This window comes from Exophiala xenobiotica (genome assembly GCF_000835505.1).
Source record: "Exophiala xenobiotica strain CBS 118157 unplaced genomic scaffold supercont1.2, whole genome shotgun sequence".
NCBI classification, from domain to species: Eukaryota; Fungi; Ascomycota; class Eurotiomycetes; order Chaetothyriales; family Herpotrichiellaceae; genus Exophiala; species Exophiala xenobiotica.
In genome coordinates this window covers 327,211-341,523 of record NW_013562493.1, presented here as the reverse complement: position 1 = coordinate 341,523, position 14,313 = coordinate 327,211, and the positions used below count along the sequence as shown (strand labels likewise).

Below are 14,313 nucleotides of genomic sequence, written 5' to 3'. Positions count from 1 at the left end.
AAATGAACTGATCAGTTCCCTCATATTTCCACACTTCACAAAATCTTTACACTCTCAAATCCTTTCCTACGCGTCTTCATGTCCCATACATACAAATGTTATCTCGCAATACTCGTAAGTCGTCCTCTTCGTGTCAATTTCTCCAACCAATGTGCTCTCAAAACTGGTAGGTGGGTACATTCGAGCCATGGAGAAAGGAATAATGGCGTGGTTCAATAGTGATTGAATTCTCTCCCCTCCATACTCCGTACTTCTGCATATCATACCGAACTTGGTCCATCAAAAAGTAAGACTCCCATGTTCGCTGCCGCCTGGGGAAAAAGCAGCCTCGTCGATCACTTGCATCATACGATTCCACAAAAGCACGTCATGCTGCGCTCGGACATCCAATGATTGAGCACTTCGCCTACCAACACAGCACCTTTTTGGATGACCACAGGTCGACAGGGGGACAAACAGTCTCACGTGGCGAGGGTGAACCCTGATGGAATATCATAATATCATACTCGTATTCATCACACACCTGTCGAGAAGAAAAGAATTGCAAAACTGACTTTTTCAATGACAAGATGCCAGTCCAACCAATAGACCGGAATTGCCATATCATATTTTTGAAGGGAAGAATCTGAGTAATCTCGATTGCCTAGATATAAGTAACATCGTCTTCGTGCGACGAGGAACCAAAATCACCCGGCAGGGTGTGACGTCGCAAAATACAGTGACTGGCGCTGACGAGCTTTCCCTCCCTCGTCTGCCTCGCTGCCGCCTCATTTGGAGCGACGGAGCCCAACCGCTGTGGCCGCCGAAGGTTCAGGTCTCACCCAACGGTTTTCCTGGTGCGTCCGAGCCATCAAATCAAGCTGCGTTGTTTCACGTTGTTCCCTCATCGACGGCTCATCCCTGCGCTTTTCCTACGAGTAACGGGCTAGGGCTGCAAGGTCTGGGGCCTTTCGGCTGTGATGGGCAAATGCCTCTGGTTGGGCCCCAGGCGTCATTCCTTCGAGAGTCTCCACCGCCCCCTTGCCGACATCATTGTACAGTACTCGTACTGTGCACAGTGCTCTGCATCGCCACCGTCACTCGACAAAAAAATAATGCTTCGCGCCGCTCATCGACCTCGAACAGATGGCGGACCCAGCCATATCATCGAGTCGACGTAGCCATGAAAGTCTCTACGAGCATAGGAGTAGTCATTGGCAACAAGAAAACATCGCGTGCCCCATGCCATTGCCTGGGGCACCTGGGAACAAGAATGCTTTGCCACCTACGAGTAGACCTGTCAGAAAACGAAGGCACCTACCTCCTACGACTAACCAGTCATCGACGTCGGGCAACTCCTCGATGCAGCAAAGCTCGGGGGCTGACTCCAGCAAGGTGGCAGGGTCGTCATCCTGTGCCGAACCTCCCTTTTCCTTGAGCGTCATCGGGGGATCCGTCGCGCTGGTGATCGGCGTCCTGGTTGGATCATCAGCCGACGATCGCACACTCTCGCTCGCTGCCAAAAGGCAAACTTCATGCTCCATAGGATTCTGCAGCCGAGGTGCTCAAGCTGGGAGACCGAGACTTCCCAGGGGCTTTCACCATGGGTCTGGAGGTCGTTCTCATGATCGAGAGCGATGCCTTTTTGTGGCCCTGATAGTACGAGTATTCAACCAGCACCTCACTCACCACGTGTCGCATCTCACTTCAACATCCTCGACCTGGGGATGTCAATACTTGTAGAAAGGCCTAGACCGATTGAATCTCGATTCAGTGATCATCCCACGTCTCAGAAACTTTGGAATCCTGACACCCTGACAACGGGCCCTGGAGCCTGAAAGGACCTTCAACGAACCCTGCAGGGCCTCTTCCCGTGTCTCATGAGCAGACATACGGTGCTCGACAGATGAGCATCGATCATGAGAGCATCATCAAGTTCTGGGAGTGTGTGGTCGCACATTCTTCTTCTCTTCCTGTCTGCCGGAAGCTCATACGCTGTCACACCCACAAGGACCTTGCTGTCGATCAAGCTGCGGTACGAATCACAACTAGGCCTCTCCAATCTCCAAATGGAACACACACATCCAATGCCGTCGAACCTACCATTCTGGCAACGACCTGCAGTGAGCGTTTCGATCTTATCTTTGCATCGCGATCGATGATGACTTCTCGGATGACGTCGGTAGGCGAGGAACAAAAGTGAAGGGAGATGCTGCCATTGGGTCATTCAGCACTGCTCGATTCATGTGTGTTGCCATGCTCTTGCAGTGTAATCTGCTGAGGCTACCTGCTGACAGTCTTAGCGATGGAGGTCTTGCGTACATAGGTGCGAGGTTGGAGCCGATTTCCCTAACAGTACGCCCTCAGACTGTCTCCCCAAGTGGACTTGCCAGGTACAATATACCTGATGTTCTTATGCAGGCATGGCAAGTGGCTGCCTTGAAGCACAATACAGTTGCGGTAAGTGATACGAGTATCTGGCCATCGCTTGACTGTCGATGCGGCCTAATTTTGCTGTCACTGTAAGTAGAAGATCTTTTTGGTTGTCAAGAATTCTCAATCAAGCTGCGCCCTGCGATACACCTACCTTTCAGAGCACTACACTGCCTGATGATGGTCAGCTATAATAGCGCAGGGATGCTGGATGAGAGGCAGCAAGCCCTTCCCGAGTCAGGAGTCGAGAGTATTCGGTTTACAGAACGGAAACGAGCCATCCGCGGCGATATGCGACAGAACAATAGGGAGTGGATAGGCTTGAACTCCAAGCGGTCTCACCTTTGAGGAGTCGCCAGATCCAGGTGTTTGTAATGAGCTGCACTCATCTGGTCTCAGGTATGCCATGCCCATGGACTGTTCCTTTGGCCTTGCGATCGTCCTGGCTGGGTCGCGTGATTTCTCCTCAGATACAGCACACCGGGTCTCAGCTGCAAATCACCAATGTCAATCATCGTCGGACCATGTATGTTCTGGCCTGGTACCCGGGTTGGGGACAGAGATGCAGCAGCGATGATATTCCTCACAATGGAGTAAGTCAGTCCAAGTTACTCTGTAAGTCGGTTGAATTGAAGTCGAATTAGAAAGCGCCCAAAAACCTGCAGCCCGGGACATTGAGCCGAGTTAATCCTAACTAGTTAAGCAGGCATTTAGTCAAGACGGCCTTGCTGGACTACCACACAGCCACAGGTCATCTTCAACTTTGCCAGACACTACTATAGTGGTCTTGCAGTACTCTGGGCATGCCAGAAGGGTTTCTTGTCTATGGTAGCCTCATGACCCTCGATTTGGCACCTTTGACTTGGCCGCTTGTATCTACCTCACCAAGTACTGCAGATGCACAGTACAGCATCAGGTACTGCTTAGCTAAGCGATTACTAACGAACCGACCGCGGTACACACTGATACAGATACCTCTTATCACATTGGATATACAAGAGCTAGTCTGGCATCTCTTGACATCCGATCTTCACAGTATGTGCATTATACAACCATGGGCCAAGAACCAATCCCTTCCGCATCGACGCCGTCAAACGCCAGGCGCTGAGTAAATTCATTACCATCTCGCGACCTCGAGTTTCCACGCGCAGGTCCTCCATCTTCAGGCCAGCACCAACGATGACCGAAAGATACGCAGGTACTTGACCTCTGCGGCGCGCTGTTAGATACATCCATGCAGGGGTCAAGCAACCCATTCATAATCTGGGAGGGCGCTCTCATCCCTGCTAGCAAACGCACTCGCAAAGTATTTCTGCGCAAACTCCAGAAGTCTCGACCAAGCAATGAAAGCGAAGATATGGTTGCGCAGCCACAACCCCCAAGCCGTCTGCGGCGCCATGGCCGTGGGGACAAGGGGCGGCACCTTCCGCAGATCGGTGATGATGGGCCTCATTCGCTCTTCGTAGCCCTCTAGTCCTGCTGCAAGATCACCCCGGTGTTTACACATCTCGCCCGCCAAAACATACGCGCCGGTCATGGCGAGCGTCGTCCCGCCACCCGTGAAGCCCGGCGCGTAGCCTGCATCCCCGACCATGACGAAACGGCCCTTGGACAATGTCGCAGTCTTCACCTGCACGACCTCGCTGGCGTAAAAGTCGGGCGCCCTCATCATCTCCTGGAGGATCTCGTCCGTTTTCCAGCCCGCTGCGCCCCGGAAGTGGCGGGCGACATACCGTTTGAGCGCGTCGTCTCCTTGCTTTTGTGCCTCGCGGAATGGTTGTAGAGTCACGTCGTTGTCGCGCTTGTCGCGCTTGTCAGGTCGCGGGTTGATGGCCATCAGCGTGCCTCGATTGCCGCCGTCGCTCCAGGGATCGGGTCCGATGGCGACGAAGAGACCTCCAGGAGCGCTGTGTGCTTTTCCGACGTAGCTTCCTTCGAGAAGGTCCTTTTGTAAGGAGAACTGCGCCCCCCAGCAATTGGTCGGGTGGATATGGTCTCGCACGCCACATCCCAGACCAATCGCTCGAGTCCGTGAGGTGGCGCCGTCACAGGCAACGACAAGATCGTATTGGGAAGTCGGCAAGCCGTTTGTGAATTCGACCGTGACAGGCCCAGAAGACCCGACGTCGTCCTCCTCGCCCTTTTCATGTTGCTGTATCGAGGCCACTTGCTCGCCGAAGACGTACTTGATGTTCTCATTGTCCTTGGTCAGGTCGAAGAGGATCTTTGTCAGATCGTCGCGGAAGATCTCGTACTCTGACACGAGCGACTGCTCGTCTGGGTTTCCAGTGGGCCTGATGATCCCGTACGGTCGACCGTCGGGGCGCACGAAGCTGAGGCCTTCGAGTTGCGTGGTTTTGGCCCGCACGGCGGCTTCCATGCCCGGCATCCTCCGCATTACCGTGACGCCAAAGGTGCGGATGTCGATGTTCTGTCCACCGCGCCGGAGTTCGGGGAAGCGCTCGATGACGGTGACACTTGCGCCGGCTTTGGCCAGCCAGTATTCCGCCGTCGGACCTGCAACGGACGCGCCGACCACGAGGACCTTCAGTTTGGACATTTTGGACTCGAGCAGTGTCTATGAATGTGTTATGGTCTGTGCAAGTCGTCTCCCAGGGCAGTACTACGTAGTTGGTGGTCGAATCGACAAATGTAGCTCCGAGACCACTAACCGAGTCATCAAGCGTGACATTGTAGGAGCTACATGGACGACCCAGGATTCGGGTCCATTTTATATATTTTGGGGTTGAGAAGCGATGAAATATACAAACCTCGTTGCCTACATCATGATATCTTGATCCAAAACGATATAATATCGTCGGGTCCGAGAATATCAGCTGTGTAATTGGTGTCAACGTCGTTGCAACGCTTAATGGCCTGCATTCTGTCGGCGCCGAAATCTGGTAAGCAGCTTGGTCTTGGGCTTCGGTGATTACATAAGAGGTTTGTCATCCACGTCTGCTCTATCATTGGTGCAGGCTTAATGCCTTCCGTGGTGACTGTGAATTACTACCATACAGTCTCATGGGTAAATCGTGTAATTTGGCGCCAGGGTGCCATTCGACGACAAACAGCAGCTAAGGATCATTTGTGGGCAGTAGGTTCCCCCGTTCAAGGCGACGTCTAGGATAATACTATAGTATATGTGGTAGGATGGGCCCCTGTGCTGAAACTCGCTTAACAGCGGGACGGTAAACCTCGGTTCAGCCTTGCCGCGGAATCGACACGCTGCGACGAGGCTGTGACATGTGACTCGTCTGCTCAAGTCGCAGTAACCTAGTCATCGGCCACCTTCTCTTAGACTGTGAACTCTCAAATCGCGTTACACAAGGCGGCACCATGGTAGGAATATAATCTCATTTCATTTCGTTCCGACTTTGGTTCGCGTTCTGTGATTTCTCACTCCAAAGCGATGTACATCTTTTGAAAATCGGCAAGAAGCTCGTTCACCTGGCGCATACTCGTCTCATCGTACCTCTCTAGCACCGGTTCGAAGCTTTCCGTGTCGCCAGGATCAATGACGATACTTGCTTGGTCTGTCAGAGCCCTCGACACAAACTCGGGGCTCTTTGGCTTCGTTGCCGCCGATATCTTGTCCAGCATGAGGCTCGCCAGGAGCCAGTATTCCGAAGCATGCCTCACGAAGCCGATTCGCTTCCACATGTCCTTACAAGCAAGGCCTTCTCCGATTTCTACGGTTGCATGTCGTAAGTCGGGCGAAAATCGGGCAGTATATATCTGCCAGGTCTGCTTCCAGTGTTTGATGGCATTGCGGACCAAAACAAGCTGACCCTGGCTGCCGAAGGAGTTTTGATAGTGGAAAATCAGGGAATGCAGAGCTGTGTGACTCTTATTCAGTACAAGATCCAACATCGTCCAACTGCGACATTTGCATGCATATGGGGTGACCAGTTGGTGACTTACCAGATGTCATTGCAAACAGGTTCAGAGGCCCTTGATCGGCAAGTGCGACCAGGTGCTCGTGCTGGACCTTGTCACTGTCTCGGCACAACGTCTCTACTGCTGAGCAGAGCTCTCTCGCCCTCTGACACCCTTGGAAGCGGCACCTATCAGCCTGTATCTGTGCATAACATTCGTGAGACGTTGGTGCTTGGAAACAAGACTCCGCGCAAGCCATGTCCATCTTCATCTCTTTGATCACCATCCTAGGTGGAAGGTTGTTGAAGATGACGAACGCTGTGTCGAGGAGGAAGATCCAAATGAGTACTCTGGAAAGAATGATGAGTTAGCAACTTTGCTACATCGGCTTGGTCGAAAGATACTGACCTGATAAGTTCTTCTCGGAGCACGAATTCTCGCCAGTTGAAACCATGGATGCTATGCTGCGTATAATCTCGATGTCTTGCCTTGTTGATGCTGATGTCTCTTGCAACACTGATGACAGTGCTGTACCTGTGCCGACGAATGCGACGCTTGCTCTGGTCGGAGCCTTCCCAATTCTGAAACAAACAGACCATATAAGCTGCCTGCAAAGCCTGTATCTTCTGCTTCGCTGATCCGGCAATGTCCGATCCGCAGTCAATGGTGAAGACCGAGTCATCGAGCAAGTGACCGTCCGTGAAGACAAGCTCCTCGATGCAGTTGAACCATGTCTTCGCATTGTCACGATCATTTTCGTCGGGAGAGACGCACGCCCCTGACTCATATATCAGTACCCGGATTATCTGCGAGAAACATCATCTTACCGATCAGGGCCATCGATGCAACAAGAATCGCCTTCGAGGCCAACGGGTCAAATGTGGGCTTGTGGACGAAATTGACATTTGGATGCCAGATGGCCCAGTACAGCGCCAAGTATTTGCGAAGCTGTGGAGGCGAGAAAAACTGCAAGCTCATGTTCTGCAAGAGAGCAGACCAAGTGAGGGTCACTATGCTGCTCCGCGCCTTTACCATGACGACTTCTTTGATCAAATTCGTGATCTCGTTTGTCACGACAGCGAGGGGATCTGACAGCCATGGCCGGGCGATTTGAGCCACGCAGTATTCAGCCTCGGTTGTTTCTCCAAAGGTCACATATGCCCACGATTCTGGAACGTGGAGATCTGAGAGATTGGTTGCGGTTATGGCGTCAAGTGCCACCTCCGGACATTGCAAATGTTCCGACATAACCTGGCGCCGCTGAGCAAATGTACCGCAATCGAAGGACTGGACGAAGCCAGAGTATTTGGTAAAATCATCAAGGAATCGGAAATGAGGAGCTCTCTCCTCCTTGGACTCTGGTGTAAATCCCTGATACCCTGCCTCTAGACTCAGAATATCCGACCATGGCACGTCGGAGAGGAATTCTGGGAAAATGGAATCTCCGTTCTGTCCAGAGGTCCAGCTCTCATTTACAAGGTCCGATGGGATGTCACTTCCCAGACAAATTCCACTAGGCAGAGGCAGATCATCAAGAGGTGGAATGGAGTCGGCCTGCTCCCCGAACGCCAAACCGCCACTGGTACCAGAAGTTTGGTTTGTGTGCCTTGTTGTTCCAGTTCTCTGTATCCTGGTTGCCTTGGTCGAAGCATCTCGGCATGACTTCAAGTGCCTCTTGAGCACATCTGATCTTTGGAAAGCGCTGTCGCAAAAATGGCATTTGTACGGTCGAACTGATCTGTGCGAAACAAAATGACGCCTAAGGTGTTCCGGGCGTTTGTATGATCTCGAACAAAGGGGACATCGGTGTAACATCCAGGAGTCAGTCATCGTGCCGACATGATTACTGGCCTATTGGTCTACTGGTCCGGTGATTGATGGCATGTTCAATTAATTCTTGCCTCGAAGGATGAGAAACTCCCCGCATTCCATTCGCTTGTTCGGAAGGGAAATCCTGGGCAGAAGAAATCTGGGGTGCGCCGAGCTTCTTCGATGCCGACCCGATGTCCCGGGTTGTGTCCCGGGTGCTGCCCACAGTTGGGACTCTCCGCAATTGTCCATGCACGTCCATGCCCACCTGCCTAACCCCCCGACAGTGGCAAGAAAGCGGCGCTGATTGGCTCTGACCGTCGACCAGCCTGCATCATCCGTGAAGGTCGGACGCGGGATGTGGGAGAACCAAGTGGATGCTTGGAACAAACAGGAGATCTAGGATAAGTACATATCCACCTCAAGTCAAACACCAGGTCAGATACGCTCAGAATGTCGTCTACAAGTACGCTGGGCCACGGACGGATTTTGCGAAACTCTCTCTGCTCTGGCTTTGGCCGTTTTCAGTCCTCAAAAGAAAGTTGACTCCGTACAAAATGCTGCCACCACATATCATTCTAGGCTTAACGACGTTGGTGGGATATTTCGTCTACCTGCTACTCACCACTGGACGACGACCGAAAGACTATCCTCCTGGTCCACCAACGCTGCCCATTCTTGGGAACATTCATCTGGCAGGTCAATCAGGCATAGATACGTCAATCACCTAGCTAATGAATTTATCTTCAGATGCCCACGAAAGATGCCCATCTGCAATTCGAGCAATGGGCTCGTGAGTACGGACCAGTGTACAGCTTGATTCTCGGCACAAAGACACTCATCGTCTTGTCAAGCGATGAAGCAGTCAAGGAACTGCTAGACCGACGGAGTGGCTCGTACTCTGATAGGCAAGAGATGTACATCGGGCAAACATTGTGCAGCGGAGACCTTCGGCTGTTGATGATGGTCAGTAGTCTTGACTACCCGTCCGTGCATGATCTTTGCTGACCTCCGAGTTCAGGGATATGGACCTCGATGGAGAACAGTAAGCTCCTCGGTGATATCATGCCATACCAGACTAACGATGGCAGTATCGTAAAATGGTTCACGGCCTGCTCAACATCCAAGCAGCCAAATCATATGTTCCCTACCAAGTACTGGAGAACAAGCAAATGCTGTATCAACTTCTGCATCAACCGAACGACTTCCTCAAGCACATCCGACGCTACTCCAATGCGTTGACGACTACTATGGTTTTTGGATGGCGAACACCGACATACGAAGATCCAAAGATGATGCAGCTCTTCGAAGGATTCGCTGAATTTGCCGCCATCAATCAGACGGGCACAGCGGCGCTCATCGATTTCTTTCCCATCCTTAGATGGCTGCCGGATTTTCTCGTACCTACTCAACGCAAGGCAAAGGAGTTGCATCGTCATGAGAAGGCATTGTATCTCGACCACTGGCTCAATGCTAAAGCAGCGATCCGAGAGGGCACGATCAAACCATGCTTCTGCGTTGGCATGGCCGAGGCTCAGAAGAGCGACGGCTTTAGCGACGACCAAGCCGCCTATATTTCCGGCACGCTCCTCGAAGCCGGCTCTGACACGACGTCCAGCACGTTGTATGGTTTCGTCCTGGCCATGCTGTTGTATCCAGAAGTCCAGCGGAAAGCTCAAGCGGAAATCGACAGAGTTGTGGGTGATCGCTTGCCGACAATGGAAGATGAGCCGGACCTGCAGTACATTCGTGCTTGTGCCAAGGAGACTCTCCGATGGATGCCAACGACAATTCTCGGTGCGGTCCCTCATGCAGTTAACAAGGACGATGAGTATATGGGTTATCGCATCCCTAAGGGTGCTGGAATCATGAACAACGTCTGGGCTATCCACATGGATCCTAAGCGCCATCCGGATCCCCGGACGTTCGAGCCTTCTCGCTACGCGAACGATCAGCAAAGTTTGTCAGACTCGGCCACCAACCCTGACGGTACGAAGCGCGACCAATTCACGTTTGGTGCCGGTCGTCGCATCTGCCCCGGTATCCATGTCGCCGAACGCAGTTTGTTCTTGGGCATGTCTCGTATCCTGTGGGCGTTTGATATCAAACCTGCGAAAGACGCGGCGGGGAAGGACATATTGCCCGATCCAGATCGGTTGACGCAAGGGTTTGTGTGCATGCCGGAGCCGTTTCAAGCCAGCATCAAGCCGCGCTCACAAGCTAGAGCCGACTTGGTGGAGAAGGAGTGGCTGGAGGCGGAGAGGGAGGTCTTGGATCCAGAGACGAAGCAATGGCTGAAGACTCCAGGAGGGCGTTAAGTTTTAGAAACACTGTAGTTATGTGGGTGTCAGAGAACCGAGAAGGCTGGTTGCAGAGCAGACATTTGGCCCAATATGTCAGCACATGTTGATTCTAAATCGAAAACAACGTCTCATCTCTACTCCTCGGGATTCCGCGATAAGTTCTGGTCATGGCCTGCGTGAATCATATTGAAAACGCGCTTACACCTTCTTTCCCTTCTCATTTCCGTGCCCATCCTGATCCATTCCCACACCAAGAATAAACGCAGACCTGATAAGCCCGACGGCCGCCAAGACGGCAAAATTGGACCACTCCTCAGGCCTCACGAGCTTCAAAGTCGAATCAAGTCGGTGCTCCACTGCCAATGCCATAGTCAGCGATGCAAGGATGGCCACGTCCTGGATGAGAATGCTGATCTGCAGACAGCGCCAGACTGTGCGGTCCGACGGTCTCAGGCGCAAGAGCACGGTCTGCAGGAACATGGTGGACAGGAGGTAACCCGCGCTGCTGCGGAGGAGGACGGTGGTTTCTGTGGACGCGGGCACAGTGGCGCGTGGAGTGTACGATTTGAGGATCGCAGCCGGTGCGAAGATGTTGGCGAGCACACCGGCGAGTGCGATGAATGGGTCGATGGTGTGGAAGAAGATCCGGTAGAACGATGGGATGGGGGAGGCTGACGGTGCCGGGGAGGCCGAAGCTGAAGCTGAAGCTGAAGCTGAACGCATAGTTGTGATAATTAGCGCGGGCTGTTTGGTGTTGTTGTTGTTGTTGTTGCTTTTGATATACGGAGTGTAATAGGTGACTATGAGGTCGTGATGAAGGAGCGAGATGATGATATCTTGACTTGAATGTTAGAGGATATTCGCTAGATGCGTTAACGGGGATTTATATTGATAAGTGGTGATGGTAAGCATCAAGTGCTCGGTAGTATTGGACCTTTAAGTGGTACTTTGTTGATTATGTCAGCCTGTTGGTATGCTGAGAAGGGCTCCGAAAAAACTACATAGTACGGTCCATCAGGTCTTTATCTCTTGTAATTCATATCTATGCTTAATGCCTACCTGGGAAATTGATGACTGTCGGTGTAGTACTATGTACTACGTAGTTGGGGTCGGTAATAATAGGCTGAAGAAACATTACATTGTCAATACTAGTACAATCGTTGGCCGAAAAGGCAAGACACACACACGAGTAAACTCCAAGCGAATGCATGATTCAACGCGCCGGATGGGCTCGACATCTCTTCAAACACCGGAATCGTCAGACACAACAGCAGTCTCTGCCGCATACGCGTCCCAAGCGCTACATGTCGACTCCATCAAGTCATAATCCACCAAGTCTCGAACTTCGTCGTACCGCTCCAGGAGCTGGATGGCAAAACCTTCCGAAGTATGCCATCCAATGTGGCAGTGCATGAGCCAAACACCGGGATTATCCGTCTCAAACGCAACCACCAGATAGCCCGAGCCAGGCAGCATGGCGGTGTCGCGCCTGGGAGGGTTTTCCAAATTCAACGTCGTGGAATCGGCGTCGTAGGTGCCCGTGCGCTGTGCCAGAACGAAGAAGTCGTGCCCGTGCAGATGAATCGGATGAGGAACGGGCAGTGTGGTTTCGATGATGATGTACGCCCACTCATTCGCGGTCGGTAATTCGACAACGCCGCTCGTGTTGGAAAAACTCGTGGCGTTGTTGTAGACTTGTAGAAGGGTTGGGTCGTCCCATTCCACGACCATTGACGTGCCGGTCATGTACCAGCGGAAGAGGTTGTCGGTGTTTCTGCCCAGGGTGACCGCCTCATCATTGTCCCAGAAGGATGTGTCGACCGTCTTGGAAATCATGGGGACCAGGTTGGCCGCGTCTTCGTCTGTGCAACTGTCCATGTAACTGTATCCGGTCGTTGTGGGCGTGGTTGTCGAATCGCCGTAGTACACGATCCCCTTGATGTTGTCGGTACTCTCGTTGTCGGAACAGGCCACCTGCGGGATGGCGCGCATCCAAAAACTGTCTGCAACGTCGGCCTGGTCGGCGGTGACAATCACGTCGTATCTTTGGCCTGTAGAGGAAAGGTTAAAATACAGGCACTTTGATTCAGCTCAACGTAAAACATACCCATGCCGATACTCAGTACCGTGGTATCATACGGCTCGATCGGAACAAAGTCTGCGCTGATGACAGTAAGGGTATGATTGTCGATAGAGAACTTGAACATGGTGTCGATTGCACCGTTGATGAGACGGAGCCTGTACGACGTCCCGGCGGTGAAGGATGTGTTGAACCGAGTCCCTGTCTGAGTGTCGGAATCGTCGTCGCCATAGACGTTGGTGCCGTTGATCAGACCGTTATCCAGGGTTGGGGGTCCAGTAGTCTGCGAGGCTGTGTACAATTCATCTGCCGTGTGATGACACCAGTCGCTGAGAAAGAGAGTTCCCAAATCAGTGTCATAGTTGGCACTCGCGGGTCCATTGATAATAATCCCGCCAGCCAGCCCTTCCCAAGCTTGTAGCCCGATATGCGAATGATACCATGACGACCCATACTGGACTGCCCTCCATGTGTAGGTGATGGAGTCTCCAGGTGCGGTCGGACACTGGGTGATTGATACCACGCCGTCGTTCTGGTTGGTATAGTTCTGGCGGATACCATGAAAATGAATGCTTGTGCCATTCTCGCTGGTTGTGAGGGAATTGGTTACGTGCACAACAACGGTATCGCCCCAGTCGGCAATAATGGTCGGTCCTGGGATCGAGCCATTGATGGCGACCGCCGGCCTGGAATATCCATCGGGAGCAACGGTCACATCGGTCAACTCAAACCAGTACTCCCGTGTGACGCCAGTATCCGGGACCTCGGTGGTGTAGTCAGTGTCGATGCTGTAGTCGCACCAGGTGGTTCGATCATCAGCAGTATTTCCGGTACAAGCAGAACCCTTCTCATTCTTCAACAAAGGAGTCGCGGCAGCGAATGTGGTCGCCGCAAGCAGAAAGATTGGTCTCATTTGAGCGGTTTCTGTAAATTGAAGAGAACGAAACGACTTAATATGAAAAGCAAAGAGCTTGAAAGACTGGATGAAGAGAATGGAAAATCATACCTACCTGTGCGAGAGGGACGTGAGCTCTTATATTTGCCAGCTCGTCCTCGCCATGCTTCGTTATTGAGGCTAGACAACGTTTGAGAAGGAGTCGAGTCAGTTGAGTCAGTCTGTCTCGACGGCGACGTATGCGCTGCACTCCTGATGTACAACGTATTCGACAGCCTTGCCGCCAACGTCTGCTAGAGTTCGTTTCGATTTAGCAAAACTGCGAGTCTCTCATTCTTAGACATTGCCAACCCATTTAGGTTCTTCTCCGGGCGGGGAAAGACGATGGTTGAAAAGTGTGCGCGTCCTTCACGGTGGATGCATTTCCCGAATCGCAGCAATCCCATAGTGAATATGCAGAATTGAAGGATGGGTCATGGAGAGAAAATCCAGCCAACGTCCCAAAAGGGGGTGATGCACGTGAATGACCCCATATACCGCCTTCTCATTGGCTGGTGGCGACGACTGTTCCCTGCGTCCTTCATTTCGCCTATGCAGAATCACCCTGACCTTCTTTCTGCTGTCGACGAGGCTGCGTACTATAATACAGCATACGTAGCCATCATCTCGGGGCTCCTCCGTATATCACACGAGCCAAGCGTCTAGATGACGCGGGCCTACCCTCACTGTACCTTCCGAGTCTGTTCTACCTCTACTTTCTCCAGCGGCTTCAGGTGTCTCCTTCTGACCAGAACCATACTATTGCGAGAGCTTCGGAGCGCGCGTCGTCCGAGTTGCGGCACTGCCCCTTGTCTTGGAGCCTTGACCTGAGGCTACAAGGCTTTTTCCCCCAAATGCTATCATGAACATCTCTTGTACTCACAATTCTGCGTCGT

The 14,313-nt window shown here is 52.4% G+C and overlaps 5 protein-coding genes across 5 annotated transcripts; 1 reads left to right on the top strand and 4 right to left on the bottom strand.

The window, feature by feature from the left end:
* Positions 1-3,553: 3,553 nt before the first annotated feature.
* PV05_02302 (uncharacterized protein) lies at positions 3,554-4,972 on the bottom strand (the record flags this gene model as incomplete). The annotated part of the gene is made up of 1 exon (XM_013462870.1): positions 3,554-4,972. One exon carries the CDS (start codon positions 4,970-4,972, stop codon positions 3,656-3,658), a length of 1,317 nt encoding a protein of 438 aa, XP_013318324.1. The 3' UTR covers positions 3,554-3,655.
* An 839-nt stretch (positions 4,973-5,811) lies between these two features.
* On the bottom strand, positions 5,812-8,106 carry PV05_02301 (uncharacterized protein; the record flags this gene model as incomplete). Its single annotated transcript, XM_013462869.1, has 4 exons — positions 5,812-6,251; positions 6,337-6,641; positions 6,700-7,069; positions 7,119-8,106. The coding sequence occupies 4 exons, from the start codon at positions 8,104-8,106 to the stop codon at positions 5,812-5,814; spliced, it is 2,103 nt and encodes a 700-aa protein (XP_013318323.1).
* Positions 8,107-8,549: 443 nt separating this feature from the next.
* On the top strand, positions 8,550-10,418 carry PV05_02300 (uncharacterized protein; the record flags this gene model as incomplete). Its single annotated transcript, XM_013462868.1, has 4 exons — positions 8,550-8,795; positions 8,851-9,066; positions 9,122-9,145; positions 9,192-10,418. The coding sequence occupies exons 1-4, from the start codon at positions 8,658-8,660 to the stop codon at positions 10,416-10,418; spliced, it is 1,605 nt and encodes a 534-aa protein (XP_013318322.1). The 5' UTR covers positions 8,550-8,657.
* Positions 10,419-10,601: 183 nt separating this feature from the next.
* Positions 10,602-11,126, bottom strand: PV05_02299 (uncharacterized protein; the record flags this gene model as incomplete). The annotated part of the gene is made up of 1 exon (XM_013462867.1): positions 10,602-11,126. The coding sequence occupies one exon, from the start codon at positions 11,124-11,126 to the stop codon at positions 10,602-10,604; it is 525 nt and encodes a 174-aa protein (XP_013318321.1).
* Positions 11,127-11,645: 519 nt separating this feature from the next.
* PV05_02298 (uncharacterized protein) lies at positions 11,646-13,396 on the bottom strand (the record flags this gene model as incomplete). The annotated part of the gene is made up of 2 exons (XM_013462866.1): positions 11,646-12,454; positions 12,511-13,396. 2 exons carry the CDS (start codon positions 13,394-13,396, stop codon positions 11,646-11,648), a joined length of 1,695 nt encoding a protein of 564 aa, XP_013318320.1.
* Between the last annotated feature and the right edge of the window lie 917 nt (positions 13,397-14,313).